The sequence below is a fragment of the Saccostrea cucullata genome, unplaced genomic scaffold (genome assembly GCF_032062105.1).
Source record: "Saccostrea cucullata isolate Sc308-1 unplaced genomic scaffold, CSIRO_AGI_Scuc_v1 ctg1707, whole genome shotgun sequence".
Classification (NCBI taxonomy): Eukaryota; Metazoa; Mollusca; class Bivalvia; order Ostreida; family Ostreidae; genus Saccostrea; species Saccostrea cuccullata.
In genome coordinates, this window is record NW_026923346.1 from 1 (window position 1) to 23,155 (window position 23,155).

General features: G+C 32.5%; 1 protein-coding gene across 1 annotated transcript; it reads left to right on the forward strand.

Annotated features, from left to right (window-relative positions):
- Positions 1–5: 5 nt before the first annotated feature.
- On the forward strand, positions 6–4,530 carry LOC134263796 (serine/threonine-protein phosphatase 6 regulatory ankyrin repeat subunit B-like; the record flags this gene model as incomplete). The annotated part of the gene is made up of 1 exon (XM_062746178.1): positions 6–4,530. A coding segment is annotated over one exon (3,366 nt), but the record flags the coding sequence as incomplete, so codon positions are not given.
- Positions 4,531–23,155: the final 18,625 nt, after the last annotated feature.

Here is a 23,155-nt window from a genome sequence, read left to right on the forward strand (position 1 = left end):
TGGAACAATATGAAAACAAAGACATTCAAAATTTCTGTAGAGAAAAAAAGGGTTCTACAGTTGAAGAGTCAATCCAGAAGTATGCATCTCCTTTGCATGAAGCTCTAAGGGCCAGAAATGAGGATGCAATACGTCTTTTGATAGGGAAAAAAGCAGTATTTTCATTCACAAGTTGGAGAGGATGGCAATTTCTGCATGCTTGCTATGAAGAGCCACAGATTTGTTGTTTGGAAATTCTTGAGGCAGTTCTTGCATTTGATGCAATTAAACCTAGTTCAGATACAAATGCTACGAAAGGTGCTTTGAATTATAATCAGATATTAGCAACCGGAGAAAGGACATTCTACGAAGACATAGTGGCAAACATCGATAATTCCATAATTGAGCAAGGCTCTCACGAAAGAATTTTACTAGACTTAGTTAAAATTCCCACCCTTGAAATAACAAATGGATTGATAGATGCATACTCTTCACTTTCTGATATCAGAAAGTATTCTGATATGAAACGCCAGAATCCATTAAATATAACTGATGAAAATGGGGATTCTATCCTTCATCTACTCATAAAATTCAAAGTCTATTATTCAAAAACTGTTGGAGGACACTTTGACAGTAATGGCAGTCCTCATACAGAAGAAGTGGAGGAAGAGAAGGAAGAGGCGTTAGCATTGTACCCAGAAGAAGTAACAACTGAGGGTCAGCATGATGATGCATATGAACAAATTGAAAATCAAAGTATCCTCTTGCAGATGATAGGCAGATTATATGTCAAAGGTATTGACATTAATATGAAAAATAAAAAGGGAGAGACTCCACTTATGATTGAGGTCAGCAAATTTAACCCATCCATTGATGTTGTTAAAAGTCTTTTACACTACAGAGGGAATCCAAATGCACAAGACATTATCGGGAGAACCTGTTTACACACACTCCTTCTCCAAAACTATGAAGAAAACGTGGCAATTGAACGCTTTCTTGATCTTTTAATACAACATGGTGCAGATGTCAATAAAGCTGACAATTATGGTAATAATCCTATTTTTGTAGAATTAAAAAGGCAAAAACCGAGAACGAATATTCTAAGATTCCTCACACAAGCACCGATAGATTTAAGAATAGAAGATATGCATGGAAAAACCGCACTTCACGTCGCTCTATTATCCACCTATGATGAAGGAATTTCGAAGGAGGAGATTACAAGTGTTCTCTTGAAATCGAAAAATTTGAATGTGCTTACCTATGACAATACCGGTTTGTCTGCTTTCAGGATTGCAATGGAAAATGCAGGTTCTCATGATATATTGAAACAACTTGCTCAACATGATTCATGTCAATTTCCCCTTCATGCATGTATAAAAGAAGATGTTAGCGAAAATATCAAGATTGAGGCTCTGAAACAGTTGATGTCGACTAACAATGCAAAAATAAGAAATTCAACCAAGGGTCTAGATGACCAGACACTGCTAATAACAGCTGTACAGACGTGTCCAAACATGGTCCAGCTCCTCAACTTCTTACTGACCGCAAACATTGACATAAATGCAAAGGACACTTATGGAAAAAATGCCCTGTTTTATTTAATTTCATCTGACACTGAATTTAGCCTTCGTGAGTCTGCTCTCAATTTACTTCTTGCAAAAGGACCCTCTGTTCATGACAAAAAAGAATCAAAGGACTCACACTCACCACTCTCACTAGCAATGCAATTTATAACAAGTAGATCATTCCTTTTTGAATCTTTAGATCCTTTAGAGTTTCCATCTGAAGCAATAACGAAGAAAATGACTACAGAGGAATCCCCGAAAAAACAAAAGACAAGAAAAGATGTACAGTCTGAGAATATCTTCGATCTGAAAATTGAAATTGTTCAGAAAATTCTTGAAATAGCAACTGTTGACCTTAACTTCCCAGTTGATAAAAAACAACGGACATTTCTTCATTACTGTGCAAGCTCTCGTCTTGCAGATGACAAAACACGTGCGGTTTGCGAACAGCTTGTTAGACTTGGTGTAGATGTTGATAAGAGAGATGAAGATGGACTGACTTGCATCGATATGGCATTTAGATACTCAGTAAAAAATTTTCAGACACTTATATTCTTACTGGAAAAAAGTAAACATTTGGAAGATTTAGATATTGATGCTTTATTGGAAACTACCACATCTAAAAACTTTCTCTATGAGGAGTTGGTTAGATATTTGCAGCAGTGCATTTTTCATCGGACAAAACCAAGACGTAACATTTTTCAATATTTGGCTTCCATCTGCTATGATCCCAAAAGTCAACCGAAAGCTGAACGTGATAAAGTATTTGATGCTCTTCTAAAATCCTTTTCAATAGATCAAAAAAGCAAGACTGGACAAATTCCTTTGCACATTGCTATTGAAAGAAATGCAAGTGTTTCCTGTGTGCGAAGTTTTGTACGAATAAGCAAAGGATGTATAAATACACCTGATTCTGAAGGAAACACAGCATTGCATTTGGTCTTGAAATCTGATAGAGATGACACTGACGTGTGCACTATTGTAAAGAAGATGCTCAAATGTGATGTTGCTGTTGATGCCCAAAATGAAATGCTAGAAACGCCAATAATGTTTGCTGTTTGTTGCCCTAAAGATCGCACAGATACGATAGTTCAACTTTTAAAAGCAAAGACAGACCTGTTTCTAACAGACAGAAGAAAGTACAATATCCTTCATCATTGTGTTGGAGCACCAAAGAATGATATTGACGTGAACGCTTTACTTTCTTTGTTTATTGATAGTGATCGAACAGTCCCAGTTATGGAAAAGAACACAGAGGGTTACACGCCATTAAATCTTGCCGCAAAAACTGAAAAATTTAGTAGGATATTATGCATATTGAAACTATTAGAAGTGAAAGAGTGCACAGCGCACACAGTGGATCGACAGGGAAGAACACCACTGTTTAACACAGCATTCTTTTTAGAGGGAGATAGTCCATTAGTAGTACTTGAAAGACTCTTGCGTGGCTGTATATTTCTTATGCATGGAGACTCTCCGTCAGTAACGAACAACAAAGGAATGACTGTATTTGATATTTGTAATGAATATGAACACAGACATCTGGAAAACCTCTTGGAATCTGAGAAATCAGAAAAAATGTTCACAATAGTCAAACAAGCATGGATTAACGTGTCTTCTAGATATCTTATATTCGATAAAAATGATAACGATCCTAAACTGCAGTTTAGAAGTAACGTTGAAGAAAGGTTCAGAAAGCTTATTTCTGATTCACTGCCATTTTTGTCACACATAAGCTTTGATAATATCAAGAATGTAGAATTGACAGAAGAGGAGAATAACCTCTCGAGTGTTCCTGATCTAGAACAAGGGACGACTTTGAAGTAAAATGTAATGTTATTTGATTCTTTTTGAAGTACCTAGATTGGGTGCTGGTTTGAATTTTAAGCTGTCGTGTGAAGTATTGAATTGAACCTTTATCTTGTAATATGGAGAAATGTCACCGATGGATAAAGTGGAGGGAGGGGGGTTTACACCCAAAAATTGGGTTACATATATTAAACTACAAAGGAAAAACTTATTATTATATGCATTTTGAAACACCTATTAGATAATTTTATTAAATACAAGATTTGGCCCTTTTGCAAAAAAAATGCATTGATTTTACTTTTTCAAGCAAGCAATTAGTTTTATCGATAGATTTCTTTATCATGTGATATTTTTCTACTAAATTTGTCAATTAATTAGCCTAAAGTATCCCTTAATACCCTCCACAAACTCCGAGTAAAGTGTAAAAGTATGGGTTTACAGATAAAAAAAATTCTTTCGTCGTACATTGTACATTTGTTGCTTTGTTGCTGTTCATTTATAAGATTGAACAATTGTTGACTCAGTTGTCATATAAGGTACCATATCTGACATATTGACGAATAATATATATTTTGAATTCAACACTTTTATGAAATATAATGAATTGAATTTTAATGTATTCTTATAAACATGTTAAATCAATTTTGTTATGGATCTAGGCAAGAAAATGCATGCGATTGAAATTTTAAGTGGATAGACCTGTCTAATTCTGTATTTGCACTTGTACATTTGTTGAACACATATTTTATCGTATTATGATAATATTCTTGATTTAAAACAGAAACGATTTTTCACTTTACTTCCATTGGAAAAATTCTAGTAAGGTTGGCTTCAAATAAGGTATAATGAGAACACAAATATCTGATTATTTTATTTTAATTTTGTATATGTATATTTTTATGCAATTGATGGCAGCTATCAAGTTTTATTTTATAGTGCGAATAATGATTTTATGTTCAAGTATTTAGAAATATCTTTTTAAATGGTTTTTAATTTTGATATTTTCATTTAATTGCGAATACATTAAAAAAAACTATGAATTGTAAAATATATGTGTTCATGTTCAGGGCAAGTGTGTGCACCCAGTAAAACTTATTGCAATTTATTTTGCATTGTTTTTTTTATTATCTCAACTGATTTCTTCTGATCAGCGGTGTCCGTATTTCGTCCGTCTAGCTGTCTATCCCTCTGTCTGTAAACTTTTCATATTTTCGACGATATTCTCAAGAGCCACTGGGCCACTATGAACCAAATTACATGTAGGCTTAAATGCCCTAGGGTAAGAGGGTACAAAATTGTTAAAATGAAGGACCAAGCTGCATTTCAGGGGGGAGATAATCAAGAATAAAAAATGGTTGTTAATAAAATCTTGTCAAGAACCATTTGAGTAAGAAAAGCTAACACATAATGGAAGCTAGCTTTCTTGATAAATTACTTTCTAATTTGTTCGGGTCATGACCCCTCGGGGGTAGGATGGGCCACAATAGGGAACAGAATATGTACATTGAAATATATGTAAAAACTTTTCTTTTTTTTCTGAAAAGCGCTAGACTAGAGAAGCTGAAATTTAATTGGAAGCTTCAAGAGGTAGTATAGATTCTAAATTGTTAAAATCACAACTTCGGGTATAATATGAATGATAATTATATAGAAGCAATTCATTTTCTGGTAATATAGATTCATTGTAGTTTATAAAGATTCATTTTTGATTCATTTTTAGCTGAGAGATCGAATGAACTTTTTTGATGATCTGTCATCAGTCCGTCCATCTGTTAAATTGTCTCATTTTCAACGTCTTCTCAAGATTACATGGTCAACTTTCTCCCAAAATTGGTACAAAACAAGTGAATGAGAGTTGTGTATTATTTTAATGAAGGACCAATCCCCTTCCAAGAGGAGATTTTTTTTTAAAAATGCAAAACAGTGTGGAATGAATAGAAATCTTCCAAAGAACCACCAGGCCAGAGACGGTGAAATCTTTCTGGGTTAAGTGTAAATTCTAAACTGTTCAAATCATGGTCTCTGGAAAAGGGTTAGACAACAAAAGGAATTATGACTGGCTATAAAAATGGTTCAAGAAGACGATAATATGAATATACATACGACATAATTACGCCTGTAGTGCTTGGTATGCAGGGCTTTCCAAAACGTAGAAGAAAAAGTTACATATTTGTCAAAAAAAATTTACTAAATATTCAAGATAGAGTCTCTTAGGTTAGACTCAACCAATGTTTTTAATATTTTTCTAGGAAAAGCCCCTTCTTATCTTAACGAACATTTTTTACTTCGGTCAAATTTTAGTAGTTACCATACTAGATCAGCCTCAAATGCAGATTTTGTTGTACCATCAATTAAGCATAATCAATATGATTCTTTTTATTTTAATGGAATCAAAGATTGGAACATGTTACCTGCAGGAATTAAACCCATTTTAAATACTGAGTTTGCTTTTAAAACATGTTAATGATGGGCTCCCGATGAGAAGCGATGTGGGGCATCGTTGGAGACATCGCTGATTTGTAACTACAACTTATTTTCTACCGATGACCCCCGATTCGCCAAATGGCTTCAGTTACCTTCCGATTACTATAGGTGTCCGGCGTGCAACCACGCCATTTTTATCAAAAAACGCATCGGTAGCTCATCGTATACTCCATCTCTGGATAACGTGACTGATACCTTAAACTTCGCATTTTATGCGGTTTGGATGTACACATCGATAAATCCTGAAAAGGAACCTTTAATTCCATAATATATTGTCACTAATTGAATGATGGTATCGTTACCAGATTAGATCTTATAATATTGATTTTTGGATAAGAATTTTATTTTAATTGGGTCTTTGTATTTTGACTTTGCATACCATTTTGTACAGAGCTCAAAACATTTTCAAATTGGTAATTTTTTTTGTACTTTTATGAGCCCATTAATTATTCAAAAATACTATTCCCGGTTATTAAATTGAGATTTGAGATAAATACAATAATCGGTTATATTTTAAGATTATTTTATCCTGCTTAAACACTTATGTCTAAAATTTAGAGTCTGAAACACGCACACACACCCTCCATCACACGCACAGATGCAGAATGAAGTAAAACACCAACGGCAACAATTCAATGAAACGTTTGCAAGAAGTCAGATGTGACTATATGTTTATAAATATAATCTAATGTGAGTGTGTGCTGCAATGTCGACAATTTTTTAGAGATGACGCTTTGCATTTACATGTAAGTATACTTTTCGAGATAACTTTTTTGTTTCTCTTATATCGAAAGGCTAGTAATTTTTTAGCTTCATATTTCCATTAAAAATAATCTAACCTAACTTTACCAATGACAGTCTTGCTGTAGCCAAGACAGAGTTTTCGGGAACTTCTAGAGTTTTATAATTTACTCAACACCAAGATATTAGTTTCGAATATCTTTGCAGGGATTTAAAGTGTTTCACGGAGAGTATGGTTTGTGTTTAAAGGTGCATGGACACAGATTTGAAGTTAACATTTTCTGTATAATATTACGACGTATATTTTTAAATAGCATTTCACACAAAAATAAATTAAAAATCTTATTTTATTTAAAAGTTATTTAGGTCTTTCCACCTTTCTGTGGAAAGACCTATTGATTTCCTTCTGTTTCTTCTTTTTTATTATTTTTCCGCCGTGTGATTTTTTGTTTCAAGATTTATCGAAAAGATTGATAGTCCATAAGAATGTACTCCGTAAAAGATTACTGCAGTTCACCCTGCATAAATGAACCTTGACCGCTTTCGAAGTTATTGCCCCTTTTGCAAGAAATGCTTGTTATCGCTACTCCTCTGAAACCGTAAACCGTAGAGGTATGAAACCTTCACCAATGTCTTTGACTAATTCAGAGGACTCTTCAATCTATTCATTGCGAAAGCATTCGGTGACCCCTTCAATGAGTTATTGCCCCTGAAACTTTTTAAATTTAACAAAAAATTTAAAAATTTCAAAATAACAAGTCGTAGAAACATGGGACCAACTGCATATGATTCATTGACCTTTGACCTTCAAATTCATGTAAAGGTCAAAGGTCAAGGTCATTCCAAAAATGAGAAATTTAGCTCTTTTTATATCTCTTTTGTCTTTAAACATATACTTAATGTCTATGCATCATTAATATGTACTCTTAAAACTGTTTCAAAGATTTCACTCTTGTCCCCTAATATTAACCCTTTAAAAAGTTATTGCCCCTTGTGCAGAAAACCTTGTTATCGCTACTCCTCCAAAACCATAGACTGTAGAGACACCAAAACTTCACTAATGTCATAAGGGTCTTTAGGCCTAACTTCACTGTATAAGTGCAAATGGATCTGATGACCCTTTATATGAGTTATTGCCCTTTAAGTTTTTTGTACTTACTATTAAACCTTATAACTTGAAAACTATAAATCATAGAGGCATGGGGACAACTGCATTGTGACCCTTGACCTTTGACCTTGAATATTTTTCAAGATCAAAGGTCAAGGTCATTCATTTTTTTTTTAAATTTTCATTTTTTCTATGCTTTAAGGGAGTTTTGGTTTCTTTTTCTTGGAATTTAATTTTTAGTAGTCCGATATAAAACAAATTTAAAATTCAAAGAAGGTGGAAAGACCTCTTATTGTTCTGTGAACAATAAGTCTCCTAGTTAAACTTCAAATTTTTTGGCGGGTTTGATTGACAAATCCTTGCACTTAAAAAAGGTTTAGATTTATTCTTAATACTTTGGAAAAGTGGCAATCTTCTTGTGTATTTATGAGAAATATTTAAACTTTAATCCAGAATTCAGAATAAAAATGTTAGAAAGTAAAACTTCTTCACAAGTATCGTCATTCCGAGCAAAGTGCTGTGTACAGAGTTTAGCAAATCGATCTAGCCCGTTAAACGTAAACAGGGGCCCGTTTCATCAAAGGTCGTACGCCAAGTCGTAGCGCTACGCCGGCGTAAAGTCGGAACTAGCACGAAGATCTGCATTTCATTAAAATTTGACTAAATTTAGGCCAAAATTTTACGTCTACTCATGGGTAGGCGTAATTTTGGGCGTAAAGCTAAAATAAAACCTTTTTACTGATTATAAAACAATTTAGCGATTTCTAAAGAAATAGTACGGTTCTAAGAAGAATTTAAAATACAAACAATGCATTATTTAATTATACATACTAGGAAGAGTGGGAGGGGGAGGGGTGTTGTTACAACCACTTGGGGACGTAGTTGATTTCAGTAATAACGTACTTAATATTTTAATAAATTTCTGCTTAAAAGAAAAGATTAATTATTAGAGATTTTTTCGATCACCAATTCTTACGTTTTGACAATGTATTCATACACATGTGATTGTGGTATTGTATGGATAAGGTATTGTAAATCAACTATACATATGTAACTATATTTCTACACCCCGCTTGAAAAGCGGGAGGGTATATACTATATAGTAATCGGGATGTCCGTCCGTCTGTTAAGCTTTGGGGGTTCCCATCTCTATCCGCTACTCTATCCGCTACTCCTCATTCACAGAATCTTTATTACATATTGCCATTGTGCCTTATTGTACTTTTTGATCCGACACATATTTTGGGTGTCCCATAGCAAAACATGGACACTGCCACTATATTCATATGGGAGGCGGGGGGATGGTATCTTTTATTGAACTCATTGCTTACGGTACCTCTAGTTACCTTTTCTGTTTCATTCATTAAAAAGAGACCCATTAAAATTGTCTGTCTTGAAAGAAAAAAATTTCCCCAAACATATTTTCTGAAAAAAAAAAGAATAAAAAAATCGGTTTCAAAAGCACAGTAATCCTCTTTCTGGTAATTTTCTAAAGCCAAATAGTTTTTTTTAAATCATGTTTGAAGAGTCCATTTCTTATTTACTCCTCGTCCACATGCGTGAATCTAGAAAGGGTCGTAGAGAGGATTCAGAACCTCCCGAATTTGCAGATTAATTAACATTGAATGTACAGAGTACTCAGTTAAGGACGAAAGTAATAAATTTTTAAGGTATCTGGGACAAGTGAAGTTCCTGGCGAATCAAAGACGGAACCCAGGGAGGGGGGTCTCATAAACAATGAGATTTTTGAAATGGGAAATATATTATTGCTTTTATAATATCAATGTAAGATGGTGATAATTAAACACTTAAGTTCAAGAATGAATTATTCATTTTTTTTTCAGACAAACATTGATGCAGAAGACATCTTTAATTTTCATGATTTTGTCTAAAAGAGTAAATCTAAGATAGTATAAGATAATCTGAGCGTATATAAAGCACATATAAGATGAAAATATGCATGTTTTTGATTTCCTGCATAACTCACATTTTTAATGAATAAAAAATAAAGAGTAACTGTAACTTAATTTCAAAGACAGATACCACACAAGCAGAGAATTTTTGAAAGAATATCTTTGTAGTCATATCTCTCTCTCTCTCTCTCTCTCTCTCTCTCTCTCTCTCTCTCTCTCTCTCTCTGTGTGTGTGTGTGTGTGTGTGTGTGTGTGTGTGTGTGTGTATGTGTGTGTGAGTGTGTGTGTGTGAGTGTGTGTGTGTGTGTGTGTGTGTGTGTGTGTGTGTGTGTGTGCATACTTTTAAAACGGTACATTCCATTTAATCTACAGATAGTAAAGATTTTTTTTCTATAACTGCAAGGCCTAAAGTTAGTATTTCGTAACTGTATTATGAACCTTTGTGTCATTTTGATAAACAATAACAATATTATAATGGATCATTTGAATTGACAAAAATTTAATAAACTAGAGAGGATTATCTTATGTGTACCTTATACATGTATGTACCTTAGTAGTAAACGTGTAAAATTTATTTCTTGACTAAAAATGTGTATTCTATCTCAAACTCAATCATTGTATTCATTATTGGAATCAGTATTTATCAAATCATGAAAATTATTATCAAAGGCGAAGTCATTAACCTGTATCAATTTCGCGAAAAGGGGGGAGGGGCTGTAATTAAAATTCCAAAATAAATAGCTTAGCTTAATTCTGAAATACCTGTACATGTACGGTCCTTTTCTTCCTTTCAATTTATACGACTTTTATTATTGAAATGTTGTAAAAAACTAAAATTAGCTTTCTTATAAAATACACGTCTCCTAGATGACACTATCAATCCATGCACGTTTCAATCAGTGCAAGTATTCATTTATCTATAAGTTGTGTTATTCTGTACTTTGACGTGCTACAATTTATACATATTTGTACGGATTGGGCAATGTTTATGTTTTTGCGCCTGCGCAATGCAACGTTGTCAAGGACTTTTTCCTGTGACAAGTGTATATTTTACGACTAGACTTACCCCGCTTGGTGAAACGCAAATTACGCCCGACTAAGTTTTGGCGTAAGCCCCGGAAGTACGCCTAAGTCTACGACTTTTGATGAAACGGGCCCCAGTTTTTGTAAACAGGGCCCGAGCTCTGTTATTGTTGATGTTTACGATTCACCGGGTGCGTTCAATTGCTAAAGTCTACTCACTACAACTGCACGGACTGACAATATACTGTGTGTATGTTTTGCTTTCGGACATTTCTACTCTGATTTTTCTGGATTATAGTTTTAATATTTTTCATTTATACACAACAAAATTGCCACTTTTCCTTAGTATTAAGAATAAAATTAAAATTTGTGAAAGTGCAATAATGATGTGTCAATCAAATCCGCCAAAAAATGTCAAGTTTTAATAACTTTTGAATAAAATAAGATTTTTGATTTATTTTTTTGTTAAATACTATAAGAATATACATCGTATTATTATACAGAAAATATTAACTTCAGATCTGTGTCCATGCACGTTTAAGACGTAATATTTGTATTATTTATTGTATAATTTGTACATTTAGTAGATTCTCTATATTTGAAATGGTCATCATTTTTTTTTAAGTAGAGAGTAATTCTTAATGAGTAATCCTAAGAAGACGTCGACACTTGTCAGAATGGATGAAATGTATAAGATCTATGATCTTAATATTAAAAGATTGAGGAGCAATATAAAAAAATCTATCCTTCTGTATTTAAGAATCCAAAAGTGAAAAAAAGAACTAGATAGATTACGTGATCAGTACGTACTGGTATCTGCTGACAAAGCAGGTTACAATATTGTCTTCGTTGGTAACTTAGGCTCATTCTAGAAAATTTCAGAAGAACTTCGATTTAATTCTACAAGTGGTGATCCAACTTATACTCATAATCACTTTTCTTAGGAGGAAATTCTTCAAAATCATATATCATCCCAAATAACCCAAATGATTTTGAACTACCATATGTAAGTTTTAGTTGGATGTCGAAACTTCACAAGAGTCCTTACAAACAAAGATACAAAGATAGCGGTTTTAGTAAATGTTCAACCAAGTCTCTCTCTTCACTCCTCACTAAGATATTAACAGTAGTGAAGAAGAAACCTCATGAGAACAGTGCAACGATATATTCAAGATGCAGACTTGGTGTAAATCAAATGTGGATACTTTAAAATTCCAAAGAACTTTTGAACAACTTTTGAACAAAATCAAAAGCTTAAAATCTTTTCAACTTTATACACAACCATTACCCATGATAAAAAAAGTCCATCCTTTTCGATTTTATTAACAGCTGGTTTTTTCTGATAAAAATGGAACTTTACTCACTTTGCCATTGGTCATTTGCAAAATTATTTTGATAAAAAACATTCTGATTGTACACACAAGCAGTCTGAAGTCGACATCAAAAAGTGCTTGAGTTTTTGATTGGCAATATCTATGGTGTTTTTGGAAACCAGGTTTTCCAACAGTCTTTCAGAATTCCCATGGATACCAATTGCGCCCTGTTATTAGCAGACCTATTTTTGTATTCATATGAAGCAGAATATGTACAAAATCTAATGCTTGAAAATAAGAAAAACCCTTGCTGTGACCTTCAACTTGACATTTAAATATATCGACGACGAATTGTCAACAACCAATGGTTATTTTCATTCATATATATAGCTTGAGATAAAAGATACCACCTAGTCTGACACGTCTGTTTCATATTTAGGTATTTTACTTGAAAAGGGCGTTCATGGTAATCTAACAAGCAAGCTCTATGATATACCAGATGGCTTGAACTTTTATATCGTCAACTTCCCTTACTTACGCAGCAAAATACCTTCATAACCTGCATAAGGAGCTTATGTATCTCAGTTAATTCGATACGCGGGGGCATGATCTACGTATGAACAGTTTCTAAAATGGGGTAAAGTATCGGCAAACAAGTTGATGAAACAAGGATATCAGCAGTTTTGATTCAAGTCATCATTTCGTAAGTTCTATGGTCGATACAATTACCATGTCAGCAAAGCAAATACAATTAAACATTGACTCAAATGATGAATGACAATTTTTATATTAATTTTTATTTACATGTATACACTAAATTAACGACGGATTGTTTCACTATTTCTCGATCATGACCAGGGACACACGGTGGGTGCGACCGGCGGGCATGGAATGCTCACTCCTTCTTGACACCTGATCCCAACTATGATGTTTTGGAAGGCTGTTTTTGCTTTGATCATTTTTTGTTTTGTTTTATATATGGACTTTTGATCTTGAATACTGTACGTTATCTCCAAAGAGAGAGAGAGAGAGAGAGAGAGAGAGATTGACCTTATTGTGTACCGAAAATTCCACCTTAAGTAGTATTAAAACCATGTGATTCTGTGTAGTAAATATGTACTGTGTGCCGAGGAAAACACAAGTATAGCTGGAAAACAAATTATTTATGAAGTTGAACGCTTGGAAATCCTAGACGAAACACTTTTGAAACTACTTATCAATAACAACCGTCATTGAGAAATCTGGGGACTGAAACAAACACTTAACCGTTTTTTAAAAAATATTTTTTTAATTTTTTTTTCATTTTGCATAACCACATAACAAAAGTAAACTGTTTTACTAGAACGCTATGTCTAATAACTGATATTACTTGAAATGTATCTTATTTGTACATGTATTATAAAACTTAAAAATCATAAACATAGCATCATGAACCTGAAAACGACTCACATTCTTTTTAGACTGCTTACATGTGAATTTTTAACTCTTCAGGGAGATATAAACTTCATTTTTTGATAGTGTAAGAAAATGTAGGTACATATTTGACCCGCTCCACACGATTCCACCATTTGAGCTCTGCCATACAACTGCCATACATCTTAAGTCACTTTCCAGTTGACTGAATTGATAATTCCACCCTATCGAAATTACTTAAATAACACCTGCTGTTTATGCAGTCAAAACACTGGCTTGTAATGTTTTATATATCTTCAGTCATTAAAAAATGAAACAATGTGTCAAACGTTGTCGTTATTTTTTATTTAAATTAATTATCGAATATACCTAGCTCAAATACGACTGAAACAGAAATTATAAATAAAAAGCAATGGATGTTGAATTAAAGGCTGCAACAAGTGTTTTCTACTTCTAAAGTATACTTTGAATACATTTATTTATGTTTCATAGGAATATATAAATATACGCGTATATAAGCAGAAAAAAGGTTCTTTTCTTTATTCCCTTTATAATTATATTAATTGGGTGATTATTTGAAACTACTTATGTCAACTCTAATTTAGGGTCCATAATTTGGGAAAAAAAATCTAATCCACTTCACTTAAAAATGTTCTCAAATAATTCTTTCTTAAGTGGATTGAGAAGATCTTTTTTTGAAAATAGAATCACATGGTTAATCCTATTGTGTCTACGCCATATCCTGGGATCTTAATTAGGAAATTTTTTAGATAAAATCTACTCTCTATGGGGAAGAAAATATTTTTTAACTCTTCTGTCAAAGTGGTTCTTGAGAATATTTTTCCTTATGATATACTACTTGAATATAAGTGCATTTGTGCATCGCTCTGTTATATACACATACAAAAAGCAACATCTTTCTATCTGTATTGTTTGTCAAAGTTTATTAGTCTTTGTATACATGTAATTAAGTGTTCTATTCACAAGAGGAATTATCATTTTCATAAAATGACTTGCTATATTTAGCATTTATAGCAACTTTTCTTGAACAAAAATGACACACTAGCCAGGAAGACAAGGATTGTGATATCTATAATAAAGAAAAGTATTTCATACAAATATTTGACGATTTTACAGAGAAAATCATTTTTTTTTTACAGAAAATACGTCTTATGAAGTTACATGTCAGCAGCAAATATGCAGTCTCAAAGTTTCATTTTTTTCTCCTGTGGTTTTTTTTTTTTTAAATATCCATCAAAAATTCCGAAAGGTATTAAATATTATCATGTTTTTGTGCCCCCCCCCACTTGCTTAAAAAGGAGGTAGAACAAAAAAGCAGGTAGAACAATGTATAAAGTGATAGGGAGTGTCTGGTCGTACGTCTGTCTGTCTGTTGCGCTGTTTGATGCCCATCTCTTATCCGCAACTCCACATAGATCCTTATTACATTGTGTGTTTTTTTTTTTGCATTTCCTATAAGTTTACTTTTTGATCTGACACTTTTTGTGGGTCTCTCATAGCCAAACATAGCCAAATTATTGTAATCATATTAGAGGCGGGGAGTCATTTTGTGAGCATAGTGCTACATGGAACAGTACGTTTAGTTTATTATGAAACTTTACTCAAGATAATTTTGCGTATCTGCTGGAAAATATCAATCCATATTCAGTCTACATCATATTGAATGTGAAACCTAATTGTAAATAATTTTTTTTTGGTCAAATTAACAAAGTAATGTTGATTTTAAAAATAACTGCCTCGGATTAGTGTATTCATACCTTCCAACCAAAATTCCTCAAGCGTTTCACTATAATATATATAAAAATAAAAAAAATATAATATATATAAAAATGTAACGTTCATTTAATAATCTGCTCAATATTTTTGATAATCAATTACCTTTTCACAGGACATTTGTTTCAAAAGGGAATCTTTTGTGTAACCCCTGGTCAAGTCGATTTACACCATGCGTCATTTTGTCAAAATGTACAACGGATAGAAAGTAAAATATTTATATTCAATCGTTCGTCTTAACTTTATACATGTGATAAATAACAAGTAAAAACTTCAATGGAAAATGAAGTAGGTCGGTACATTATTAAACTACTTAAAAGGCTTCGACCTTCAAAAGAATTAAGTATTGCAATCAAATTTTTAATGGGGCAAGTATCAATCAGGAAATGTTTTGACTTCAACTATAGGGGCTTCTGTAGCAGGCAGACATGTGGGTTTTGTATATTTGCATAAAAATATTAATAACAATGGGCACCCCATATCATCATGTCCCTTATATGTCAACAAGGAACAAAATACTTAAAGATTACCCAGATCAAAGTACAGCCCAATTTATGAAGTTGGGGTATATTTGTAAGGGTATTAAATTACAGTATTGGTCAACTTCCTTTCCCATTAAATCTTCACATGTTACCAGTTTGTATAATTCCTAAATCCATGCAGGTACAGAGGATGATCACTTATTTCTCGTACCTGAATCAATAGCATATTAAATGATTTCATTGATCGAGAGCTGTGTACAGTAATTTTTTGTCATTTGACAACCTAGTAGACATTATTTCTGTGTTATGAAAAGGGGCGCTTTTGGCAAAAGTTAGATTGAAAAGCGTTTGTAGATTAAAGGTACTTGGACACAGATTTGAAGTCATCATTTTCTCTACAATATTACGACTTATATATTTTAATGGCATTTCACTCAAAAATTATTTAAAAATCTTATTTCATATAAAAGATATTTAAATTTCAAATTTTGATTAACACATCCTTGCACTTTCACAAATTAATTTTATTCTTAATCTTTAGGAAAAGTGGCAATCTCGTTGTTGTAACAATTTTGACTGTTTATATATTGAAAATGTGTGTTTATCTATTTGTGATTTTAATTTATTCCGATCGGAAGACTCATTCATCATTATTGTATGTTTAACCTACATTTAAGGGGGCTCTCTACACCTATAAAGTATAACTGGTTTTTGTTGCATGCATTTGTTTCTAATAGTAGGCCCCATATCCGATAAAATAAGGTTCCAAAGTACTTCAATTTATTTTTAAGAAATATTTGAAATATTTTATTTATTTTGTTAAAATCCCTCCTATCTATCACAGGATGAAAAGCCAGGTTTCCCAAATTTGGAAACCCGATGGAAACTTATGGGAATCGTGACATCAGTAGTTTCCATATAGTTTCCATTTTATGGAAACCACATAGTTTCCCTTAAGTTTCCCAAGATAGGAAACCATGGAAACATGCCCCGGTGGTTTCCACATAGATTCCCGACATGGAAACAATCAACCTGTGGTTTCCCGTAAGTTTCCCAAGATAGGAAACCATGGAAACATGCCCCGGTGGTTTCCATATAGATTCCCGATATGGAAACAACCAACCTGTGGTTTCCCGTAAGTTTCCCAAGATATGAAACCATGTAAAAATGCCTCAGTGGTTTCCATACAGATTCCCGACATGGAAGCCACCAATATGTAGTTTTCCCCATGTTTCCCAGGCAGGGAAACTTTGAAAGTATATCTCAATACTAACCAACCTACCTTTTATTTTACAAAAAGTTAAATATTTAATTATGCTACCATATTTTTACCAATTATAGAAATACTTCAAAAGTGTTTACATGCTGTATCAAAATAATTAACTTCAAACAGTTAAAATAACTAGATGTGTATTTCTGTGTGATTGATTTAATATTTCAGCACCGTGAACGCAATTCAATTTTAGTTTAATTTTATTTAACTGAATTTTATTTAATTTAATTTAATTTTGAATTTGATTTATGACATAAGTTTTGGTAAACTCGTATAGAATGCGTGAAGTGGAATAGGAAAAAGTAAGTGCATGCAGTTATGTAGAAATCAATCATTTCCGATCCCACTTTCTTGAAGCTGTCTATGATGAATGTTCCGTTGAAAAAATGGAAGAGCTAAGGAAGGGTACATTTAATGAAATTATTTACAGAAAAGGTTTACTAAAAAAATCGATTAAAAAGTAAATAAAGAAATATGTCAAGTTACGATTACTGATTAAGGACAGGTGAGACGTTCCTCAATAAAATAATTAATTTTTTTTCCAATATTTTGCAATTGACATTGAAGAATTATTTTTACATAATTACATGTATTCACAAGACATCAAGGTACCTTACCAGGCATTTGTGTTAGATACCAGAGGTTGGCATTTCTTATATACCGGGGTAATCGGTCAGGAAAAAAATACTTCAATTGGTTTGTCAAAATTTCATTTTTAGTGTTTCAAGTTTTTAAATACAAGTTTAGAAATTGATAAAGATTTTGTTTTAATATGAATTAATATATTAATATAAACTGGTCAGATAAGAATCATTCATCGAATTGGCTTGGGGCTGAGTATTATCATACTAGTATTTTACTATTAATAGTGAATATTGTCTTTTTTAATTTATTAAATCATTATTTTTATTATTGGGGTGGGTGGGTTGCTTTTTATTTTTTTTTTCTTGAGAAGCCCCCCCCCCCCAAAAAAAAAAACGCTTTTGAAAAAATCACTATCATAATGGTCGGCCTGTGTAATTAGGGACACCTGTCCTCACGTGCCATTTCAGGTGAAGACACGTGCCGCGAAGACACCTGTCACTGTGTATTTTTTGCATATTCTATGTGAATTGAAAACGGCACTTGGATTATGCAAAACGGCACTTGGTCAAAACGGCACTTAGTGAAAACGGCACTTGGTCAAAATGGCACTTATAGAAAAAAAGTATAATTATATGCAATGATAATGATATATAGATTGATAAATATTTGTGTGAGTATATATACATGTAAACATATATAATTTTTGTTTTCTGGGAGGGTCCATTTTTTTTTCCAAGAAAACAATTTATGTACACACTGAAATAAGTTTTTATGAAATCTATGTGATCCTATATAAAATTAAATTATGTGTGAACCTATGCATATACATGTACATACTTTTCTCCACAGATTCATACATTTAAATACCAAATTTGAAATGATTTTTTTTCATTTTACATGTTTTATTCCTTGAAATATCAGTATCTTCATCTTTTAGTCTCCTTTTTTAAATTAATGAAATAACAGCATAGTTTTTAAATATAACATTATTTTCAAAAACAAGATTATAAACAATAACAGCAACATTTTATCATCTAAATAAATTATTATTTGTAACAATTAAATATCAACATTGTTTCATTTTAATATGTAATCAATATAATTAAATAGAAATAAATTAATATTCTTCAGTTATAAAAAAAAAAATAACCAACAAACAAATGTTTTTGTTCTTCTATGTACAGGTTTCATATTGTAAAAAAAACCTTATAGTAAATGTTGTATGGCTATTCAGATTTTATATACAGTTTAGAGAGGAAAATCTCTTTGACATATTGTCAAGAAATACACAATAGTAACTGTATGTGATTGCAAATTGACGATCAACAGATTATTGAGGGGGAGGTGTGAAAAAAGTCTTTTGTTTCTTATTCCTACAAGTGTATTCTAAGTAAACATACTCTAACTGGCTTCTAATTAATCAACTGTGACTGCATGGCAACCCCCAAAACAGAGTAGTATACATATACTATAAATTTTTAAATTTCAAAGGATCGTGATAATATTATTTGGATTTAATCTCTTTTGTAGAAAATATTAGACATATAATTTAAAGAAGAAACACATTTAAAAAAATCTAACCACTGTACAAAAGTACAATAATTTTCCAATGAATTATAGTCTATTTTTCCCCCTAAAATATTTTTTAAACATTTTTATCAATAATGATATACACATTTATTACTATAAATGTAATATAAAGATCCATTTTCTGTATAAACAATATCAAATTCTCAAGATTAAAAAGTGCCGTTTTGACTTTTCTGAAGTGCCGTTTTGACTACTCTCAAGTGCCGTTTTGCATATTTACTAAGTGCCGTTTTCACCAGGTGCCGTTTTGACTTGTACCCACGAAGAAGAAGGTGTAAAGCAGCTGGTAAATGTGAAAAGTTAAGATGGTTTCACCACCCAGTGTCTTTAAGACTGTGATAAATGCAATGGCCAACGATGAAGGATTAGTGTACGTATATTTTTGTTAACTTTTTACGGTAAATAGTTGTAATATTTGGCAACAACAAATCTTCACTATCGGAGGCAACTTTTGTTCTGACGCCATTTTGAAAAGTTGGATAGGCCTACCTAAGTTTTAAATTGTTAAGTGTATATATTGCAGAGAGAGAGAGAGAGAGAGAGAGAGAGAGAGAGAGAGAGAGAGAGAGAGAGAGAAATTTGAGACGTTGAAATAGCATAACTTAGATTATGAAGGCACCGTGCATGTGCATGCTGTATGTTGTAAAATTTCAACGTTTCGCCTTTTATCATGTTTATTAAAATGTATGCTCCATGTGTGTATGTTCTCTCTCTATATATAAATGAATACTTTTCGGAATGTAAAAAACATGGTTTCGTAATTAAATTCAGACTGTAGAACATCCGGTTTGAATACCACATGTGTTTTATGACTTTGGGAGCCAACTCTTGTTTTTTGGAACTGACGACTTATGGCAAGGTATAAATTAAATATTTTTGGTTCAAAACTTTGATAAAAGCATCGATATTTTTTACAAAAAGTGTCTTCAATCTCAGCTTATCCGATTATTCATGAAGGATATCCTCATCAGAACAGATTGTAGCGAATAGCATAACCCTTAATCATATGCATGACGATGATATGGAGGGAAAATATACATAAAAAAAGTGAATGTAGGTGAAAGCCTGTCCTATTTTCTGAAGAGATTAGGTTTGTTTTATTGTTTATTTAAATAGTTTACTGCTCAAAAGATTTTTTTTTGTAATGTCTAACCTGTTGAGATGAAGATGTAAAAAAAAAATCCTAATTCATAGTGAATTAATATTGATAGTATGTCATGAAATGCAAATGAATCATCAGCTTGAATTATCAGTTTTTTCACAATTATTGACCTGAGTAGGTCAATGTATAGCGAATAATACATACTCCTTTCCATATTGCATCCTAGCCTGAGACACCAATTTCAGCCAGAGGGACAGAGACCCTAGGACTGATATTGGTCGAAGGTCTGATACAGGATGTGATGTGGAAAAGGGTATGTTTCATTATGTTTATTACAAACTTGGTAATAAAATACAGAACACTTCAAGTTGAGAAGATCAAGAAAATAAGTAAATAATCATGCACAATAAAACTACTTACATACATATGTACACAGTATTGTCTTACTGAACAGATTTAGCTGTCATTAGGTCAAAATTGCAAATAATAACATGCTTCTTATATCTGTATATACAGGTAGCTCTTGATGGCTTGAACTTCGATTTCTCAGAAGTTCTTGATCGCTTGAAGTGAGTCTCTTGTCCCGATTTTTTCCACTATATAACTAAGCAGATTTGCTCTTGATTTCTCGAACTCCTGATCCCTCGAAGTCAAAATGCAGTCCCACTGTGCTGTGAATTTTACCCTTGATACCTCGAAGTGGCTGTGTGTATACCAAGTTATAATGTTCAAACTTTTGCCATAACTGTATATCTGTGTGTCTGTCTGAGTGTCTGTTGTCAACTTAAACCTTCACCATAACTTTAGAACTATATGAGATAGTGGCTTCATATTTACTTTAGTATGCATACTCCACTAATGAAGTGCTTTCAAATGGCAACAAGGACAATGATTATGTGATCTTGACTGTGACCTGTATGCTAAAAAAAAAATTGCTTTTTCGAACTTTGTTGCTGTGTTTCACAAGCGCATCTTGTTTTGTTGGTCTCTGACCAGTAGAGCTTATGCGATAGTAAAGGGTCCGCCGTCCGTCTGTCTGTCTGTCCGTCTGTCTGCAAACACTACTCCTCCTTAAATTTTAGTCTGATTTCAATATAACTTAATTAGCTGGCACACAAGTAGACTATACTAAGATACATAATTCTGTGCATCAGATTTGATAAGTACAAACCAGTAGAGCTACAGTCTCGACAGAGACTTCTGGTTATTTTTTCTTCCATCCCGGTTGTTGCTAATGCTATTACATAATTAGTTTAAATTAGAATGCAATAGTACCTGGGCATAATTTATCATTTCAGAAAGAAGAAAACTGTGTGACTTTAAAAGAAAACCAGTGAGATAAAATCATAGAAAATGTATGATGATTCAGGATGTGGTCATTTGGTAAGTGGTAATTCATTCATGATTAGTATGTATATGACAATTGCCTGCAAAAAAAGATTCTAAATTTTATTTAAATACTGAACTGTGGTATATCAGCTGTGAGCTACAAGAAGTTGTATGTAAAAGCTAGGGCTGAAACAATTTGCCCCCTCCATGTAATGTGTGTATTGCTATGATTGACATACAATCAGTTCTCTAATACATACACTTCAATAAAACTTTGTCGTCTTGAACCTGAATTGAACAGGAAAAAACACAGAGATCACTCCAAAAAATTGAATGAAAAAAAGGAAATGCTTATTAACTGATTTCTTGCTGGTCAGTATTTTGATTACGGAAGCTCTAAAAACTGCACACTAAAGAGTTCTACTTTAACATCAGTTAGTTTTATGAAGTTAGAGTGATCTGCCCATAGATTAAGATTATGAAAAATGTTATTTTACAGTCAGTTAGATTATTTTTAATAGATTAAATTATTTTAAGAATTATTTAAAATCAAAAAAATAGGAAATTAATTATTTTCATAAAGTTTTCCAATGTATGTAAACAGCAATGATTTCTGCTTACAGATAGTCCATTGTCTTTGAAAATTTCTTGGGGAAATGAGGCAAATACCATATGTTCTAAATGAATAAAAAGGGCTCATTATGCACATTTTATATGAAATATGATAGATTTTTTTCTCTCCAAGGAATAATTTCTGCAAGTCACTAGTAAGTTTTTAGAGTTTCCTTTATTTTACAGAATGATATTCAATGAAATTATTTGAAGTATTAAATTTTGGTAAATTTTATGATACTAAAAGGTGATATGGATGAAAAAACAGCATGCATGTATGACAATAGGGTTTAAATTTTTAATGTCTCTTAATTTTTGAGTGACATTAAAACAGGAATTGTCATCACCAATAGACGAATTTCACATTCCTAAGAGTTTTCTCCAATTGTTGGCGTATCGCTCATTTTTCCCACTTTGTCCTTTGTAAGTTACTTGTTAATATTTTCAATCTTCAAAAATATTGGACAATTACAATCTGTATCTGTATTGGCAGAGGATGGGGGCAACATGAAAATCATAATGAATATGTTCATACTGATTTTATTTCTAAGATATTGTCCCTCAAAGTTGATACGGTTAAAGAGGGAAAACAGCGTCTTAAGCCGGTTGACCCCAGATCGACCCTGCGAAGGGGAATAACTTTTGTAAATGTGAAAATCCTTTATGGTATATCAGATAGATCTAAAACTGACTGAATTTTGATCAGCCAATTTATGAACATGATGAATGGATGTAAATAATGTTGGTCAATATATGTAAAAAAATTAAATTACTTGTTTATATATACATTTGTGGTATCTCTCCCATTGAAGTTTATAAACTTGTTATTTATTTCTTAAATAAACTGAGCGTACATGCAATACTGGTATAAAATTACTCATAAGATGCATGTATACTTAAACCATGATAAAATCATATGTGTCCAATGCAGCATATAATAAGTCATTAACATACAAGTACATGTGTATCTATACTGTAATACATATATATTGCATTATTTTTAGGTCCTGTTCTGTGGATGTCCTAAGACAGTGTCTACC